The sequence below is a fragment of the Rhineura floridana genome, chromosome 22 (assembly GCF_030035675.1).
Source record: "Rhineura floridana isolate rRhiFlo1 chromosome 22, rRhiFlo1.hap2, whole genome shotgun sequence".
Lineage (NCBI taxonomy): Eukaryota > Metazoa > Chordata > Lepidosauria > Squamata > Rhineuridae > Rhineura > Rhineura floridana.
In genome coordinates, this window is record NC_084501.1 from 800,524 (window position 1) to 820,931 (window position 20,408).

The 20,408-nt window shown below is 49.6% G+C and overlaps 1 protein-coding gene across 9 annotated transcripts in view; it reads left to right on the forward strand.

Annotated features, from left to right (window-relative positions):
- Positions 1 to 3,247: 3,247 nt before the first annotated feature.
- The window catches only part of RASGRP2 (RAS guanyl releasing protein 2), a 66,875-nt gene continuing 49,714 nt past the window's right edge, over positions 3,248 to 20,408 (forward strand). For 2 of the 9 annotated variants that reach the window (XM_061605651.1, XM_061605652.1), the window contains exon 1: positions 18,522 to 18,619. Coding sequence is in view for 6 of the 9 variants with exons in the window: in XM_061605644.1 (XP_061461628.1) it covers positions 16,126 to 16,198; positions 18,517 to 18,619 (176 nt within the window). In the remaining 3 variants the exon portion in view is untranslated. Of the gene's footprint in view, positions 3,534 to 3,927; positions 4,273 to 4,774; positions 4,872 to 5,029; positions 5,051 to 16,055; positions 16,199 to 18,516; positions 18,620 to 18,648; positions 18,821 to 20,408 lie in introns of those variants that run through there. The other 7 variants (XM_061605644.1, XM_061605648.1, XM_061605643.1 and 4 more) reach the window with 7 other exon arrangements.

Here is a 20,408-nt window from a genome sequence, read left to right on the forward strand (position 1 = left end):
CTTCAGCATTTTGTGAAAACTGTGCAGTGAAATTGGCAGGTGCACCTCTGTGTGTGTATGGGAGTTCCCCAACTGAGGGGTTGCCAGCCACTGAGAATGCCCTCTCCTGCCCCCGCCCCCCAGCTTCTATCTGGACAGGGTTAACCTAGCTTCAGTTGTCTGTGCTGTGGTAACCTCTAGGATAGATTACTGCAATGTGTTATACTTGGGGCTGCCTCTGAAGACAGTGCAGAAACTGCAGCTAGCAGTGGGGGCTGGTGGCCCCTAAGACTGATAGGGCAGGAGGTAGGGAGTCCTGCGGTTGCAGGTGGAGTCAATGTCAAGCAGACCCCCACCTCCTGGACTGGTTGCAAGTAAGAAGGCAGGCGGGTGGTGGATGGCTGAGGGCAAACTCTGCTTGGTGGGACAGTGCCCCATTTGCCCCCCTGAGTCAGCTAGCAGATAATTCAGTGGCCAGATCACTAAGTGGGACCAGGAGGTCTGAGCATATTACACCTAATCTGACCTGACCGCTCTGGCTTCCTGTTAGTTTCTGGGCTAAGTTCTGTTGGAATGTATGAGGTTCAATGCCAACTTGGTGGGTTGGGGCTGCATGGGGTTAATAAGGGTAGCTAGAGAGCTAGACCTCTTGCTAGTTGAGGCTATACCTATCCCTTTGATCCTTGCCGTCTCTTCCCTTCCTGCTAGACTGATAAGCAAAGGAATGTTGATCCCAGTTCCTTCCCACCTTCCTAGTTCCTTCTTCTCTCTCAAGAGGGGAGCAGACATCTTTCCTTTATCTCTCCCTCTCAACCAGCATGAAAGCTGCACTGGGACCAGTGCAGACTGCTCCAACATAGCTAGTTAGCTAGATATAGGACTCTTTCCTATCAAGCATTTACTTCCAGAATAAAGTAGTTGTTTCTTATCTTAAAGCTTAAAGTCTCTGTCTGACTAATTTGCAGGGAAGGTAGAATCTTAGCAAAGATTCAAACACACACACACTAAGCTCGCTCAATACTCTCCGTTCCACAGCGCTACACAACTCTGCTACGCAACTCAATAAAATTCTGACAAGTTCGAAGTGCTGGTTTTGACCTATAAAGCCTTTTGTGGCTCAGGACCCCAAAACTGCAAGACTGCCTCTCTCCACATGAACCAGCCCAGCCCCCACGGTCTTCATCAGAGGTGACTGCATGAGAGGGGGCTTTTTCAAGGGTGTCTCTGGGAAACATGCCTGGCACCTTCACTGGCAGTTTTAGGTGCTAGGCGAAGACACATTTATGTACCCAAGGTTTGGGTGGTTAAGACAGCCTTTACTGTGGAACTCATCTTTCATGTGGTGAGGTAGGACTTGTCCATCTTACTGCATTGTTGGATGTGGAATTTTGCATTGTACATCATTTTGATTTTATCTGTTTGCATCTTATTTTGTTGCTAAATGGCCATTAGACTTTTTTTATAAAGTGACTAACACATGCAATAAATAAATAAATAAATGTGGAATTATAACTGCAGACACACTGAAGGTTTCCTCCTAGTTTTACAGCCATGACTGTGCTTACTTGGAACTTCTGCTTTAGGGAATAAAGGCTTCTGGAATAAAGATGCACTTGCAGAATCCATGTTCAGTGCCATGGCTCACATTCATGCCACCTTCAGCCTTGCGGGAGAGGAGAGGAGAGGGCCTCTAGGGATGGTCTCAAAGGCATAGGAGCAGGACTAATCATGCCACTTGCCTCCACTTCCCAAAACATCAAGGCAGAAAGGGAACAGATTCCAAAGCAGGTGAGCACTGCTGCTCCACTCCACATGTGGCAGGGGTGACATTCAAGCCCTCTTTGGGGGTCTCCCGGGGTTGCCAGTGACTGGAGAAGCTGCATCTGCTGAATTTCCCCCTGGCAGGGTTTGCTACTGGAAATGGCACTGAAACACATGCAAGGTCTGATGGGAGCCACAACCACCAGGCTTTGGGAGTAATCTCTGGGGCTGCACATGAGTAAAGCTGAAACCAGGTGTGGTTAGGAGCAGTGCTGCTTATCTCAAAAAGAAAGGCTGTTAGGTTTGAACCTGTTAGACTTCAGCCCTCGACTCCAAAGCCCTTTTGTCTAATGCCAGATGTGTGGGAAAGGCACCCTATTCGAGCTTAGTGGCATTCTGTTGTTTCTTCTCACATTCCAGAGTCATGATCATGGAGCGCAGAGTGTTCTTCTGAGAAAACCCTCCGATGTGTATTGCAGCAAATGAAAGGGTGGCCCCAAACATGCAGATAGGTCATCATGAAAGGGCCACCATCAGCTTCCAGATTCAGCAGGGCTGTAGCAAGGGAAGAGTTTTGAGGCTGGCTTGATCCCGCACCTTCTCTTCCTGGAAACACAGGCTGGTTCTCCATTCAGCATCTCACACACACACAACCTGGTTGGGGGAGGACTGGGGAGAGGGGTTGAGTTAGTGCCAGGTCCGCCAGCCGGCTTCAATCAGAGCCCTGCAGAGCTGGTTGCTATAGCAACCAGGGGGTGCTGCATTGCCAAACTGCAAGGCAACATCTGGACCCCTGGAGGGCTGCATTTGTGCCCTCGCACCTGCTCTTTGCACCCTGCCAGACATCCCAGTGACTGGGTCAGCACTTTCTCGGCCACCCCCCAATTCATTCACTGTACAGTTTTTATTTTGATATATTCATTGGCCTTCAACCCTCCCCTCATTGTAAAATTCTTCCTTGGTTTCACACAATACCGTTTTTCCAGTGGGGAAGGTGGGACATTTATTTTCCCCAAATTAAAATGGGGCACTATCCTTGGGGACATTGTGGCAGAAAGGGGGGCAGAGACCCTGCCTTGCCTGCAGGAGGTCCCGGGTTCAGGGCCAGGCTGGGCAGGGAAGGGCGCCTCCGAGACTCCGGAGAGCTGCTTCCGCAGGGCACTGTGGAGAGGCCAGCCTGAGTTGATGGGTGGGGGGCGTTTTGGCAGATGCCCCTGTTTGGAAGGTCTGGCTGGGCGGTGGTGAAAGGCTCATGGACGCCCAGAGCGCTTCATTGAGGAGCTGAAGATTTAAGCCCAGGCCTCCGCGGGGCTAGTCCGAGGGCCCTCTAACCACTGCGCCACCGTGCCTTTCCCCGTTGGTTGTGCCTGCTGGGTCAGAGCTACCGACGCTCCCAGGCTGCCTCCAAACAGAGCCTGGCTGGGGCGAGTCCAAGAGTCCCCTCCCTTGCTTCTCCCCCAGACCTCCCTCATCTGCATTTGTTTGGCTAATGCAATCTGCTGCTCCGAAGGTGGGAGAAGCAGTTTCTTCCTGCAGGCTTTAGGGCAATCTCCCCTCTTCCCCGACCTAAAGGCGTTCACCCACCACAGGGATCGGTCCGGACGGGGCCCTCCCTCTCCCCCAGGCTCCCCCAGAAGCGAGAGGCGGGCGGGCAGGCGCTTTCCTCGGGTCATCGGCTCTTTACTACATCGGACCGTGTTTCGGGAGCTCTCCAGGTTCAAGGCAGGCGACTTTCCCTGCCCGACAGGAGGCCGGCGCCGCTGGGCTTGACCCTTGGACCTTCCGCCTGCCGAGTGAGTGCTCTGCCACTGAGCCGCGGCCCTTCTCCAAACGATGCCCTCTGCACATGTTCTGGCGCCTCCTGCCATTGGCTCTGCCTCTCTCGTACTCGGGGCCACTCTGCTTTACTTTTCCGTTCTGAGTTTTGGGGAACACACTCGGCACGCCCTCCGGGACGCCGTCCCCCGCTCCGTTCCTTGGCCATGCTGTGGCCGGCCAAGGCTCAGGACTTGCGGCTGGAACGGAGCCTCGCCCGCAGCGTTTGGCTTTTGGCGACAGAAGGACCCGCCGCATCCCGCGCGCAGTGCCGGGGCTCAGAGGAAGAAGGAAGCACTCCGCTCATGCTCAGAGGTCGCCCGGGACGAAGCCCCCAGGCTCGAGCCGGGCCGGGGAACAGGAGATTCTCCGGGCGGGGGGGCGGGATGGCGCTGCCGCCTCCTTCTCCCCTCGCCTCCGCCGGCCTTGCGCAGTGCCTCGGCGACGGGCGTCGGAAGGGCGGCGGCGAGGCGCGCACAGAAGGGAGGAAGGAAGGAAGGAAGGGACGGGCCAAGGGCGGCCGGGCGAGCGAGCGAGCGGGCGGACCTCCCCGCCCTCGGTCCCTCCCTCTCTCCCTCCCTCCGGTGGCGAGACGCGGCTGCGTTTTGCGCGACCGAGGCACCCGCAGGCACAGCCGGACGGAGCAGCCGTTGGCGCGCAGCGGCGGCGGCAGCAGCATCAGTAGGACCGGCGGGCTCCTGCTGCCCCGAAGCCCTGGTGAGTGCCGCTGCCCCTCTTCCCTCCTCGCGGGCGGCTGGTGGGGCCGGGCCGAGGGGCGCGCGGCGCGGGGGCTGGACTCCGGCCGAGGGGCCTGGCAAAGGCGCTCCGAAAGCCGAAGGCGGCCCCGTGGGTAGGGAGACGAGAGTGCCTCTGCGGGCGTGCAGAGCGCCTTTTCCCGCGCACTGAGCTCGAGGGAAAGGAGTCGCCGGAGGAGACGCCGGATTGCCGGCCCAGGGCCCCTTGCCGCCGCTCCCAGTAGCCCAAATGGCATCCTCCGAAGCGGAGGGGAGCCCGAGGAGAGCTTTCTCGGCCAGGCAACTGCGCCGCCTCTTTCGCGCGCGCTCTTTGCTTTGGTGGGCTTGAGCCGGTGGTCGCGGGAAGAGCCGGTGTCTGCCCTCGCCCCCCCCCCGGTCATGTCACGTGTGCCTGTCGCGCAGTCCTTGCAGCCACCTCCTGCCCGAATGCCCCCCTCGGGGAGGGCCAGGCAGACACTTGGACAAGCGGGTGCCCCTCTGTCCACACAGGGCTGTGGCAGGGGGAGGCGGGAATCGGAAGCCCTGGGGGGCATCCCCCCCCGTTTTGTGCTGATCATGACGGTAGCATTATTTTTAGAATATTTTTAGATAGGGTTCCTTGGTGCACCACGCGTGGGGTGAGTGTCTGGTGTGGACTTTTGTGTAATGCACTCAAGAAGTGGTGCTCCCACTAAGGACGTGCATAAAAGCTCTGTCTGTGCATTGCAGCGTGGAAGCAGCACAGAAAATGACTGCATCTGGTATGTGCATGGAGTAAGTGTGAGAAAGAATGTGTGTGCACGCACGCACACGCTCCATGGGGGGTCATGCACAGGTTGGGGTCTGCAGAGGGCAACCTGCATTCCTTTTTCTGTGTGAAGGCTTTACATTCTCAAATGTGTGGGTTTGCCTTTGTGTGCGAGTGTGCGTCTCCCCGCAGGCAGCACATTGGTTTTAATGCGCTCTTTTGCCTTTTGTGTGTGCAGCAGCAGTAGTAGCTGCATGTGTTGATAAATGTTTCTGCCACTCAGACAATCTGCTGTCAATATATTTATCCTACTGTTGAGGGTGGATGTTGAGAAATGACATTTTGCAACATGTAATTTGGCTGATATTTTGCAACAAGGTCTTGGGTATGCAATGCATTGAGCTGGCAGGGGGAGAGAAAATGACATCAGTTTACAAACAGGGTGAACGTAAACAAAAAGGTGTGGGATCTGGAAGAAGGGGTGTCTCTAAGTGCCCTCCCACACTGAAATTACCAAACCTTGGATGTTATCTCTGCTCCCGGTTGCTGCTTGGGTTTTGAGCCCCAAGATGCGCATGAAAAAGAAAAACTTGCCTAAAAATAACTCTGCCAGAAAAACACCAACCCACCATTTCCGAGCACAAAGGCCTGTCTCAAAAGATTAATAATAATCCCCTTCTCCGACATCAAGACATTCCTAAGACGTGCAGGATTCTGTGTGCCCTCCTGGGGAGGGAAGAGCCCACTCCTCCTGAGCTGCCCTTCCTCTGCAGATTTTTTTGGGGGGGGCAGGTGGGCACAGGTCCCCTTCCCCATGCACACTTTATCCTTATAACAACCCTGTGAGGTAGGCTAGTCTGAAGGAGTAGGACTAGCCCAGTGAGTTTCATGGCTGTGTGGGGATTGGAACCTGCTTTCCAGTCTTGTGGAGTTTGGAGGGACTCTTAGAGGTCATCTGGTCCACCCCCTAGCTGCTCCATGCAGGTAATCCAGAGCCTGAGCTCTCATGACAGGTGGCTGAGCAGCCTTTGCTTGAAGACCTCCATGAGGGAAAGCTCACCATCCCCCCACCCCAGTTCATTGGGTCCATTCCTGAGGTGCTTTTTCCATTCAGAAGTTTCTCCTGAAGGGCATCCAGAATCTCCCATCCTGTGCCACTAAAGCCCATGAGGCCAAGTCCTACCCTCTGGGGCAACGCAGAGATCAAGCCTTTGCCCTCTTCTGCGTCATGAGGACAGCCCTTCTGGGATCTGCAGAGGGTTCTCTTCCCCATGCCTCAGTCTTTCCTTCTTCAGCCTGCCCTTGCAGTTGCAGTCCAGCACCCCACACAGGGAAGAAGATAGGCTGGGAGCTACTGGTTGATCTCTGGGTGGCTTGCTGGAAGTTCTGACACCCAGTTGTTGAATAACAGCACCAGCGAAATGATGCTAGCCTAAATTATACTGCTGAAATAAAGATAGCTTTATGTGGCAGACTGTGAGCTCAGTTTAGTTCTGGGAGTCAGTAGGCAAATTCCTGGGGTCAGAATTCTTCAGTTCTCCATGGTTGTCTTCTGCAGGAGCAGGAGCAGCAGATCCAGATGGTGGATCTTGGGGTTCTAATAAAAAGGAGCATAGCCTGATGCCTGCCTGGCCGCCCTCCTTTTGCACAGCCTGGTTTCCAGTACAGATGTTCCATCTTTCCTCCAAAGAGCTCAAGGCTGGTGTGCGTCATTCTCTACCACTCATTTTATCCTCGCAGCAACCCTGCAGGGTTGGCTAGCCTAGGGATCATGACTGATCCAAGGTCACCCAGAGAGTTGAACGCTGATACTCGGTCTGCTGTACCCCACAGCAGGTTCTACCGCTGCCCTTCATGATTCAGAAGACATCTTTAAAAACTAAATGGGCATCATCTTTAACGGTGTTTGCCACCTGCAATGTCTTTGCAGGGCTCCTGCTTTGTAGCTGGGAAAACTGCGTCGGTGAATCTTAAGTGTCTCTGCAGGTAGAGAAGGTGAGGCCATAGGGCTAGGTGTACCATGAGGCAGAGTGAGGGGGCTGCCTGGACGACAGGTGCTGGTGTGTGTGTGTGTGTACGCGCATGCACCATGCAGCCTGTCCTACACCCCTCCGAACTAACCCTCTGCTGCCAACCCTCCTGCTGCTGGAGTGGAGATCCGGGTCAAGGGCCACTCTGGGTGGCTTCGGGTGGGTGCCATCTTTGCCTCAGTGCTAGGAGGGGGCAGCTGCGTGCAGGCGGGCTTCCACCTTAGAGTCTCTAGGCTGGGGTGGGGAACCTTTCCAGCTTGTGGGCCATATTTCCCAGGTCCCCTCTTTGTTGCAAGATTCTGGGGGTGAGCTGTGTTTGGGTCCTGGGTGAGAGCCCGGATGGATGCATGGAGTCCTGGGTGAAAGCCAGGGGCCTGAGAGGATGTGCATGTTAGAAGTAGAAGGGACTGATATGGCTTTTATTTATTAGTAATTTGTATTGGTGCAACACTTGTATATGTAACATTATGTATTTTTGTAACATTTGTTGCTTAAGTGTTTTTTGTATTATTTTGTATTTTGTAGCATTATAGGATGAAGTATGATTATTTCTGTCTATTTATGACATTTCTAGGTTTGTAAACTGCCTTGAGTGCAGTGATGTAGGAAGGCGGTATACAAATTAAAAATGAAATGAAATGTCCTTCTTGGCAACCTTCCAAGAGGCAAATGCAAGAGGTGGGTGGAGCCAGAGGCAAAAGTGGGTGGAGCTACCAATGTTAATGTTCCTTGTGTACAGTCAGCTAGGTTCTACTCACGAGTTGCCTGCCCCTCTCTGTGCTCCATCCAAGGAAGCAAGAGGCACGGTCAGTTCAAGGACACCTGCCAGCCAGGCAAAAATTCTCCTGGTTTGACGCAGGGGGATTTCTGAGGCCCAGATGGAGAAGCCTGAGGTGCCCCTTCTCCTCTAGGCTGTAGCCACTGGGCCACCGTGGCTCTCACAGAATGTACAATTGCCGGCCCTCACTAGTCATTGTGTCTGTGGTGAGAAGCAAGAAGAGCAGCCGGGCAGGTCCTCCTCTCTGAAAGCACGTGCGTGTTTTGAGAAGGCAGTCGGGCGCATGCAGGGGCGGTGGCGGCCTTCCTTGGCTGTTGTGGTGCAGCACTGGGACACAGGAGGCTGCCTTCGCCGAGTCAGGCCGTTGGGTCCATCTAGGCCAATGTTGTCCGCGCTGACTGGCAGCAAGGGCTGTCCAGGGTTTCAGGTGAGAGGCTGCCAGGATTGAACTGGGACTTTCCGCATGCCAGGCAGACACTCTGCCACTGAGCTGCGGCCCTTCCTCAGATCCTGCAAGCGGACAGGATGATGCTGTGGTCCTTTCAGAGAGCCTGGAGGGTATTTTGCCCTCCTGGGTGGGTGACAGAGAACCAGTGCTTGAGGCTTCCTTCTTTCTTCTGAAGTGTTTCCAGGACACAATCGGAGGTGAGCCCGTCCTCTCAATCCCCAGCGTGTGTTGGTTGGTTGTGGTTAGAAGAAAGGAGAAAAAGGCACTCTGTGCATGCTCGGGAGCACTGTTTTCATGAGCCGTATGTTACAAGGCTGAGCCTTGGCAGTTTTGCCTCCAGATTGGGGGAGGGGGCTTGGGCAAGGTTCGTCCTTTCCTTCTCGTCCCTGTTCGCTTTTTGCCCCCTCCTTGTGGGCCCACTCTGCACCACTGCCCGGAAGGAGAAGGTGAGGCGAGGTGGTGGCTTTTCCTCCCCCTCTGCCTCCTTGCCCTGACCCTCTCTGCAGGTGGGCCAGGGTCTCGGTCTTGGGCGATCAGCCCCCAGCCCTCTGCAGGAGAGCACCGCTGGGCAGCCCAGGGCTGGCATGAAGCACCCAAAGGACACTTCATAGACTCTTGACAGCATCTGTTATGTGCAAGAGTCACGCTACTCTGGATGTGTGTTTAGTTAAATCTCCTCTTCCTCATATTAACAACATTTGTCTGTCTGTTTGTTTATTACATTTATATCCTCCCTTTCCTCCAAGTAGGTCAAGGTGGTATACAAATAAGGTTCTCTCCCTCCCCATTTTGTCCTCACAACAACCCTGTGAGGTTGGTTAAGGTAAGAGATAATGAGTTTGTATCTAACTAAGTTCTCTTAGGAGTAGACATATTGAGAGTAAAGATGTGTCCATTCATTTCAGTGATTGGCCAAGGTCACCCAGGAAAGTCTATGGCTGAGTGAGGAGTTGACCCCTGGTCTCCCAGGCCTGAGTTTGGCACTCTAGCCACTGTCCCACACAGGAGGGGCTGAGCCTGTTGGGTGTGGACTCATCCGGGCCTGGTACTGTGTGTGTTTGGGGGGAGGCAGCCGTTGCCCGGCAGGAGGGCAAAGCTTCCCATAGGGGAGCTTCAAGGCCTAGAGCGGATGTTGTTTCTCTGGAGGGAGGGACGTGGGTCACAGAATCATCTCTCAAAACAGGCCCCAGTTTGGGCCGGATGTTTCCACAGAGGAGAAGAGCAAAGCTTCAAGAGAGGCTGCCGGCTGGGATTCCCAGGCTGAGGGGCCTGTCTCAAGTCAGCTGCCAGCCCTGAGTCATCCCTTGGCAGATGCCCCAGGGCCCTGGCCTTCCAAACATTCCTCGGCTGTGTAGATGTGCTAGAGAATCTATCTAAGACTTTTAAAGTTGGGGGGGCCATGGCTTTGCCAGGACCTTTTCTGCTGCTGCCCCCATTTGGAAGGAGGTGGAGGAGGAGGTGTGAGGTTGTTACCAGAAAAAAGGCTGGGAATGAATCCCTCACCCCCCAACTGTGCCTCGCCACCCTATTCCCCCCCCCCCCACTGCCTGCTGTTTTCCTACTGAACAGAGGAGGAGGAGGGGACTGGTCCAGCATTCGCCAGGGACTGAAGAGCCCTTGGCTGGGATTCAGATCTCCAAAAGGAGACGGAGGCCTTGCTCAGAGCCAAGATCTCTGGAACTTTTTCTCTGCTGTCGGAGTTCGAAATGCTGGTTGGGGTGTGTGGGCGGGAGGAGGTCTGTCTATCTAGCAGTAGAAAGCCCAGGGGTGCCTTGAGAAGACTAAAAAGTTCATTCTTCAGACAGCATGGCGCTTCCATTCTGCAAAGACAAGTGCTGGGAGAGGCTTCAGTCTGCTTAGGAATTGGGCTTCTGACCTGGAAAAGCCTGCCTCCTGACTCCAGATGTGCGTGCACTGGCTGTGGTTTCTGAGGGAAAGGTGCATGTTCAGAGGAGGCAAGTCAAATATCAGAGCTGAGCTGAAAAAGAGCATGGGATTAAGTCTTGATTTCAGAAGGAAATCCTTGATGGGCCCAACCGGAGGTCTATCTAGCTTAGCGCCGTCCCCAGCGGGAGCCAGACATATTCCTCTGAAGGTTCCCAGCAGGGAGCGGCTCCAGAGCCATCCCCACCTGTTCGAGTCCTCAACTCCTGGTATTTGGAGTCAGGCCGCCTCTGCAGGGGTGGGGTGTATATGTGTGTTTTGGCCCTGACCACTTCCGATTTTGGCTCTCTGTCACTTTCTGCTGAAGGAATGCAGCCCCAGGGCACGGGGGGGGGGTGAGATTCCCCAGGCCTGACTTCAGCCCCCTAAGAGCAGTCATGCCTCCCTCTCCTGTGATCTTCAGCACACTTTGCTTATAAGCACCTAAGAGGAGCCTGGCGGCTGGACCAGGCCGAAGGCAGCCCACCTGGGCTTGAGTCCTCTTTCCCTCAAGGGAATCCCACGGTCAGGGCAGAAGGATGCTGCTGCTTCAGTACTTGGTGGGCCCCGGGGCTGCTTTGGAAAGGTACTGTAGCCAGCTGTGCCCAGAAGGAGAGAAGCAAGCAAGGAGGTCTCCTCTTCCAGAACAGCCCACCCTGTTCTCCCTAGATGCTTGGAAATCCTGCTGAGTCTTCCGGCATTAATTTAATCTCAGGATGGGCAAATCTCTCTCTTTCCCATTTGTGTAACGTTGGCATCTCTCTCCTGCCACCCCATCCATTCTGTTCTATGTTAATTTGATTTTTTTAAAACAAACAATGCAAATATATTGAAATATGTATTTAAAATATGCATTTCTAAATATATTCCCTCTCAAGATAGGCATTTTGAACTGTTTTTGATGCCAAAAGGCCACTTGGTCTACCCCCTCACTACCCCAGCATACAAAGAACAAATACAGATCTACCTAGCAGGGTTGTTGGGAAGGGGAACACTGTGAAGAATGCAGAGTTGCTTGCAAGTGAACAGCAGGATAGAGATGAATGATGTGTTGGCAGGTGAAAAAGGTTCACACTGTTTCAAAGGACAGAGAACGGCCTGCATTGGCAGTCACCATAAGCCAGACTTCCTGGCTTATCATGGTTTACTGACAATGAACAGCATGCCCAGGATTGCTCTTGCCCTGCTGCTCATCTGGGGTAAGCGAGATAAACAAACCAGGAAGCCTTTGTTTCGCATTGAATCCAAACCAGGGATTGTGGTGTGTTTCTCCTTGTCGAGCCAGCCTGAAGCCATGGTTTGATGTTGCTTGCTGCGCGTGACTTGGAACACCAAACCACAATCCCTGGGTTACACAAGGATTCCTGCTTTGCTTATCCTGTTTGGGCCAGGGAAGCCGCAGAAGCAGTTGGATGCTTGTTCCCAATACACCACGAAATGTTCTGGCTTATGATTAACGTGTGAATGTGACCAATGAACTGATGCAAACTGAACCTTAACAATGGGAATCTCTCTCAGCTTTAATTCTGACCTTGGAGTCATGGCTAGAGCAACAAAATTGAGTTAGTAGATGAATCAACTAAAGCTTCAGTTGATTAATCAGTGAGGCTGAGAGTTCAGGACATGTTTGTTTTGAGGCTGTTCTGGTTCTGGTGAGTAACAGTCGGGCAGCGGAAGGGAAGGGCCTTTGCATCTCACACGGCGAGGAGCAGCTTTTGGTCTCTTGTGCTTCCTCTGGTATCTCAGAGGGAGTCTATGTCCATGTACTGTGCAAGTGTATTGCAATTTAATTGATTAATAACCAGCCTTTAAAGTTTAATCAGTAGACTGCCCTTGTTACTCCACTTCAATTTCAAAGGACATCTTTGTAGTGCCAAGAAGTGGGATGAAATTAACCAAGCTAATTCTTGTAGCCAAGGCTTAGCAAAGCTTCCCTTGAGAGGGCACACAATTTGTGCTTCTGCGTTACTTTAAAAGGGCTGGAAAACAGGACCCCAGCAGGGCACCCATTGTCCAGTAGGAAGGGGAAGCATTTTACACCTCAGTGTGCAATGTGTGCATGTGACCAGTGGGTGATCCAGCGGAGTGAGTGCCATGCAGGCACCAGTGCCACGCAGACATGACTTCCAATAGCTCCCACACTAGGAAGGTGGAAGCGATGATCATAGCACAATGGCGGAGCACCTGCTTTGCACACAGAAGCTTCCACATTCGGCCTCTGCATTTCAAGGCGGGGCTGGGAAAAGACTCCCTGCAACCCTGCAGATGGCAGGCAATACTAAGCTAGATAGACCAAGGGCCTGACGTGGTATAAAGCAGATTCTTGTGTTCTTGTGGCCTTGCAATGTGTCTGTGAAGTGCAAAGCTTTCAGAGATGGGGTTCGGATTTAGCTGGACGACAGCTCCCCTCGTTCCTGACCACTGGCCATGCTGGCTGTTGAGGCTGGTGGGAGCCGGGGTCCAGCTGCATCCGGAGGGCGCCGCAGGTTCTTTTCCTGAGTCCATTGCAGTCACACTTTTAATGTAGTCCATTGTTGTTGTTGTTGTTGTTATGTGCCTTCAAGTCGATTACAACTTATGGCGACCCTATGAATCAGTGACCTCAAGTAGCATCTGTCGTGAACCACCCTGTTCAGATCTTGTACGTACAGGTCTGTGGCTTCCTTTATGGAATCAATCCATCTCTTGTTTGGCCTTCCTCTTTTTCTACTCCCTTCTGTTTTTCCCAGCTTTATTGTCTTTTCTAATGAATCATGTCTTCTCATGATGTGTCCAAAGTACGATAACCTCAGTGTCATCATTTTAGCTTCTAGTGACAGTTCTGGTTTAATTTGTTCTAACACCCAATTATTTGTCTTTTTCACAGTCCATGGTATGCGCAAAGCTCTCCACCAGCACCACATTTCAAATGAGTTGATTTTTCTCTTATCCGCCTTTTTCACTGTCCAACTTTCACAGATCAGAAGAAATTGAAGTGCACCTACATTATGATCTACCTGACCCATTTCTGTATCCATCCATTCCACTGGTTTGTTTGATCAGATTACCAGAATCAACTGTACTAAGCATCAAAATGCAGCTGTAAATTCAGAATTCCCAGTCCCCCGTCTTTCTGAGAGCAAAACCTAGCATTTTTATTAAACTGAGCCCTTTTGGGTCTAAGAGACCCATATTAGCAATGGTTGGAACAGATACAGAAACTTGGCGCAAGATTAACCATCCTGGTTAATCCCCAAGAAAGAAAGATGTAGCCCCTTCCAGCTCTTCAGCTCTTCTCTTGTCTGTTTAAGTAAAGGACCAAGGTTCCATTTTGTAAGCCTCAAGAGGTCTTTGGCTAATACTGTCCCTAAACATTTTATACTGCTCGGCTGTAGGGAAAGCCCATTCTCATCATTCACATCTTTTGCGTCTCCAATAGGGTGGCAATACACAACATGGCAGATTTTTGATAATTAATCACCAACCCTGAAACTTCACTAAGAGCATCCAGCAGACTCTTTAAATCTGGAATAGTCTCCTGAGGATTGCGAATGATAAGAAGGATATCATCCAAATACAAGTTTATAGTATGAATGGTCCCGCCCATCTCCCCTCCTGTAATGGATTCCGTATGTCGAATGATATTGGCTAAAACCTCCATAGACAGTACAAAGAGAAGTGGAGATGGGAGGCAACCTTACCACGTGCCTCTGTGTACGTCGAACCTACAGGAGTCAAAACTGTTCACCCTCACCACAGACTTCGTCTCAGGACACAATAGCCGCATAACACTCCTGAATTTAATACCAAACTGCACGGCCTGAGCACTGACATTAGCAAGGGCCATTCTAGCCAATCAAAAGCTTTAGCGATATAGGGCAATATTAAGGTTGTAGAGGTTTGCTTTGAGGCGCTAGCGCTCACTACATTAAGTGTCCTGCGGATTGTGTCTGAAATATACCTATTGGGTATAAATCCTTTCTGGTCACCAAGTAACACCTCACTGCTCTGTTCAGTCTGGCTGAGAAAATTGCTGTAAAAAGCTTAGCATCCTGATTGATCAGAGCAACGGGGTGATATGAGTCCAAGTGAATTGGATCCCCCCCTGGTTTGGCCATCACTATCAGGTGGGATTATTTCCAGGATTGTGGTAAGCAGCTATTAAAGAAGGGCTCCAAATGGGGGAGAAATCTTTCAGTAAAAAACCTTATAAAAATCACTCCCAAACCCATTAAGGCCAGGTGCTTTGCTGCGCTTATGCTTTTTAATGGCAAAAAGTATTTCCTTCGAAAAAATAGGTTCCTTCAAGCATTGTTCTGTGAGACTCTGTCAAAGGTGTTAAGGTTAGCTTTAGCTATACATTTGCATATTTTGAGCAAATTTGGATTGTGTGACTCATACAGAGATTTGTAAAAATATTGAAAGGCAGAGTTAATATCAGCATGGGACGCCATCTCCAGACACCACTGCGATTAGCCACCCAATTCCTATGTAATTTTCTTAGTTACAGCTGTAGCCAAAAATCAAGAGTGTTTATTGCCAAATTCATAACAGACCTATAAAGATGTATCAGAACTAGTCTAATTCTAGATTCTAGTTCTTTACATTTTTGAATAAGATGTCTAGATGTCTTGGAGCAACTGGACCTTTTATGTTTTAATTCAAGCCTCACAATCTCTTCCAGCAGTTTATCCTTGAGAAACCTCGTATCCTGTTTAAGTTGAGTCACTTCCTGGATGCAGTACCCCCAATTATGGCTTTTATAGCATCCCATATAGTTGCACTTTCAACCTCAGGGGTGCAAGATTGTTTCCAGAAGTCTATCTTTAATTTCTTGGCATAATAATAGCCCAGATGGTAGCTGCCATCCCGACCCTTTACAAATGACATGACCAAGAGAGAACACAGCTGACACCAGTGTGTGATCAGAGGCAGTTATTACCGTGATGTTTGCATGTAGAATAGTGTATTTGGCATCCTGGGATACCAGCAGATAATTAATTCTGGAGTAAGATCTGTGTTCAGAGGAAAGAAAATGTGAAACCTCTGACATGGGAGTGTCCCAGGTGCCAGGCATATCCCCCACAGGAGTTGAGCACAGACCTTGCCTAGCATGGGAGCTGCTCCTACCCAGAGCTTCATTTTAAACGGTGCCTTGTTTAAATGAGTCCAACACATTTGAAGTGAACCTGCCCGTACACTACGATCAACATCGAAGGCCCTCCTCCGAGTTCCGACTCATAGGGAAGCTCGGAGGATGGTAACAAGAACTAGGGCCTTCTCAGTGGTGGCCCCCGAACTGTGGAATAGTCTTCCCGATGAGGTGCGCTTGGAGCCGACGTTGTTATCTTTTCGGCGCCAAGTTAAAACCTTCCTCTTTTCTCAGGCATTTTAGTTTTTTAAGTATGTTTTAATTGATTTTAGATCTGCGGATTTTTACTTACGTGTTCCTCGCACTGAATTATAGGATTTTATTGTATATATTTATATTTTTTCTGTTGTACACCGCCCAGAGAGCTATGCTAGTCTGGCGGTATAGAAATTTAACAAATAAATAAAATAAATAAATATAAATAAGTGTCCCTAACAAATCTTTGCTGTGCAGAATTCAGACCATACAGAGATCAAAAAGTAACAACTTTTCTTTCTCAAGCCACTTAAATTGATTGTTGGTGATGATGGCCTTGTATTCACTGTTGGTGATCTAGTAACCTGGGCCCATTATTAATTTGGGAATAAACTTCAGCTAGCATCCCACACCCACTTTTCCCCTCAGGCTGAACCCCAAGGAGAGAAGAAGAGCCCCTCACAACCTCAGAGATTATTGCACCTTTGCTCACATTCTTCTTTCTGCTCTTAGGTTTCACTCCTGGGGGTAGCACCCCATCAACACTGGTGTCTTTCTCAAGTGAAGGGGGCAGAGAGTCAAAATGTGTGAGACTCTGGACCTGGAAAAGGGGTGCACAGTGGATGAACTTCTGCATGGATGCATTGAGGCCTTTGGTAAGGAATTCTGAGAAGTGCTGGTTTTAAACAATGGGAGAGGTTTGAGTAAAGCAGGGATGGAGAAATATGAGAGGCAGAAAGCATTAGTTTAAACAGCAGGGAAGGTTTGAATACAGCAAGAAGGGAGTTGGGAAAGGCTCTGTTGTACCTGGGTTAGATTCTGTGTTGTACCCATCTCTGCAATTTCTCCTTGTTAAAACATTTTTTAAAAAAACCTCAGTGTTCTTTCCTTCCCAGTGTACTCAGACCTCTCCTGTTGTTTTAAATTGCCACTTTTCCACTCTCAGTGTCCCTCTATGTCCTCACTGCTTCGCCAGGGCAGGGTAGAATTTCAGTATTGTTAAGAGTATGCACAGACATAGTTTGGAAGCCACATCCCTGCTTTGCTCCTCCCACTCCATGTTTCCATGGAGATGAGGCCTGCCCCTGCAGCGCGATTACATTCTTAGGCAACTACTAGCGGCTCCACCCCGTATGCTTCTTGTACCAACCCCTCCCCTTTCCAGGTCACCAAGGCCTCTCCCCCCCCAGTCACCAAAGCCCCTTGCCCAGGTTGCCAATCTTCCCTCCCCATGGGTCACCAAGCATTAACACTGCAGTTTGCTTGCTTTAGCCACTCACCTCACCTGCCTGCTCCACTTGCCGTGAACGTTTCAGCTGCCACCATGCACCTGCCTGCTCCTGCTGCCACCACCAAGGCATACAACTCAAGCATTCACTGCAGGGAAGTTGTCTTGCGGGGAGGCCCTGGCTCATCTGCTGGTCTTGCCTCCCCCCCTTGCCTCCCCCCCTTGACTACTGCCACTGCTTCCAAGGTGGGTGGCTCAAGCTGCTGTTGCTGCCGCTGCATGCCTGCACTGAAGCATTCACAGTGAGTGTGATACTTGCCAAAATATTATATAGTTAGGTAGAATAGGAGAAACAATATCTTGAGGGCAGCAATCAAAAACTCCGAAGTGTTCAAATCAGACAAGGGAATGTATTTAGTCAAAGGCCTTGTTGCTTGTCTCCTAAAACAACAAAGAGGCCAGGACTGGCAAACCTCATTTGGCAGAGGAGCATTCCATAGAGTGAGCATCACTACCAAAAAGGCTGTGCTTCTGATAGTGGCCCACCTGGCAGCATACAGAGTGGGGCATATGTACGCAGGCAGCCCTTAAGGTGCCTCAAGTCAGCATCTTGAATTGAGCTTAGAAGCAAACTGGCAACTAATGCAGGTCATGATGCAGTCAAGACATAGATGCTCTCACACCCCAAAATAAGCATTGGCTCCCCCTATATTGTGCACCTCCATGACTCTCCCCTTCAAGAGGCACCAGGATTCGTTGTTTCCGTGTAACATGTTTTATACTCCTAGGCCATACTCAGGCATAAGAGAACTGGGGATTTCACACCCCCATTATAAGCTGTGGCCCACCTCAAATTATACTGACTTAACTGTTGCCTTTGAGATGCCCAGCATGGTGAGTAGACTGTCCTGTTCAAATCTGGTACTCGGTTGGCTGCTGCCTTTATGCGATCTGCACCCATCCTATATTCCAAGGGTGGCCAACATGGTGCCCTCCAAATGTAATACCAAATTTTAAAAAGGGATCTGGGGGGAGGGATCCTGGAAATTACAGGCTGGTTAGCTTAATGTCTGTTTCTGGAAAACTGGGGGGGAAATCATTTAAATAAAATAAAATAATCAAATATATAGAAGAACAAGTCTTGCTGAAGCAGATCCAGTATGGCTTATGCAAGGGTAAGTCCTGTCTCACTAACTTATTAGAGTTCTCTGAGAGTGTCAACAAGCGTATAGGTGATCCAGCAGACATAGTGTACGTGGACTTTCAAAAGTAGCTCCTGCTGGGAGGAAGGGCGGGATATAAATCAAATAATAAATAAATAAATATATAAATAAATTGTACAACCTTAAGTGAATGCTGAAGACGTTCCTCTTTACCCTGGCCTTCGACACCTGAGATTAATATTTTTAGGACCCACCCTATTTTCTGTGATGTTTAGGTCATTTTTAACTGTGTTTAATTTTGTGTTTAAAGTTGTAACCTGCCCTGGGACCTTCGGTTGAAGGGTCGATGATGATGATGATGATGATTAATAATAATAATAATAATAATAGTTGGGGCTGATGGGAGTTGAACCACATTGGCTGTCCCTTCCTGCTGTGCGGGAGGTGTGCTGGAAGCAGCATATGGGGGGCAGGGCCTTTGTAGCTGGGGCTTTGTGGAGCAGGAGTCACGGGGTGTGTGATGTTGTTCTTCTTCTTAACAAATATGCATGAGGAACATGCTCTGATATGTGTTCTTTTGCAGATGACGAGGGCAAGGTACGAGACCCCCAGCTCGTCCGTATGTTCCTCATGATGCACCCCTGGTACATTCCCTCCTCAGAGCTGGCTGCGAAGCTGCTTCAGATATATCCTTCTTCAGCTGACGAGGCATCATCATTCCTACAGCTTCCATTCCCAGCCAATATTGCTGAGTCCTCCAGCAAATGTCTTGCCATCCTGGTACCTTCTTGGTGCTTTGAACTACATCTCCCATCAGCCGGAGGCATCATAGGCTGGCTGGCTGGGGTTGATGGGAGTTGTGGCCCGAAACATCTGGAGGACACTTGGTGAGCAAAAGTTGTCTGCTTAATCTTCTCCATTAACTTTTGATTACATTTTCTCCACAATTAATATTACGTCTTAAACATTTAGAACTTGCCCCTTTCCCTGCACTGGTGAAATTACATTTTTCATCAAATACAGCAGTCAAAATACAGATACAAAAACAAAAAAGATGAAAGAAATGAAAATCCAATCTCAAAAGTCTGAAATAATATTTTTAATTTCCAGTCATGATATTTTCTTCTCTATACAACCAAGGATTCTAAAGAAAAAAGATAAAAAACTAATTCGTCCAGGGACAGGGTAGGGCTGTTGGTGGTGTCTGGCCATGATTCATTATGTTAACAAATTCTATAAATCTCCACCATGCAGAAACAAAATTATATATTTTTTAAACTCCCAGATCACTTTCTGTTTTTGAGTTAATTTTTCCCAAAGGGCTAATTGCCGTACTCTTCGATGCCATTCCTCTTTGTTAACCCCCTTGAAATATTTCCACTGTCATGCAGCCACTGGTCTTGCTGCCGACAACAAAAGGCTAATTAATTCCTTAGGATGTAAATCTGCATCCAAACCTAGAAAAACATTCAGCAGTGCTAAACATGTTGATGGATGCACCCATTGCCCTGTTATGGAGCTAATCTCCCTGAAAACCTGCATCCAAAATTCTAGTACTTCAGGGCTTAGTTTCCCTCGACACCCAGCCACACTTTGATTTGGAGCCTCTCCTCTCCCAGGCATAAACATTTTTGTCAGACAAAGCCTGACTCCACACGAGGCATTTGTGGTGGAATCGCCATGCCTTGTTCGCTCACATTTTACGTGTGGGGTGGTGTCGGGAGAATTCACACAGCGTGGTCATCCACTTGAAATCTTCCTGTGTTTTCCCATGGTTTCTTCTACCATCTTTTTTCTTACTGCAGAAAGTCCATCTTTTTTTAAAAGGATGGAAGAATAGCACAGCTTCCACAGGGGGTAGATGCTTTTCGTGCAAGAGGCGGGGTTTTGAGGTAGTAGGCAGTGACCTATCTGGCAGGTGAACCTATCACAGCTCAACACAAAATCACAATTTTATCAGCCCATTATTTTTTCTAAAACCAGCATTTTATTTTATTACATTTATATTCTACCTTTTTATGCATCATGGATCCCAAGGCAGTGTACATGGGACCACCTATCCAGGAACTGACCAGCTTAGCTTCAGCAAGGTGGTAGCCTCATGGGCCTTCTGAATATATCATGGTTAACTAATTATTTAATCATGCATTAAATAACTAATTACATATCCTGATTGATTAATTAATTAATTAATTAATGCTAAAGCACTATTCTGGCTATAATTTTTCAAAGGTAATAAAATATTTTTGAAAAACTGCTTAAATGAAAGTGTGTTATAGTGTAATAACACTAAATATAATTTTAAGTTGGGGGAACCCTTTCAGGTCATCATCATTGTAGTAAGGTATCCCCCCCCCAATTAAACACTTTCAGTCTATGCCTCTGATCCAGAACAAACGTTGGAATGCTTTTGTGTTTGGCATTCATGGTTAGCAATGTGCAACACTCATGTTTAAATTAATAAGCACTTAGCAC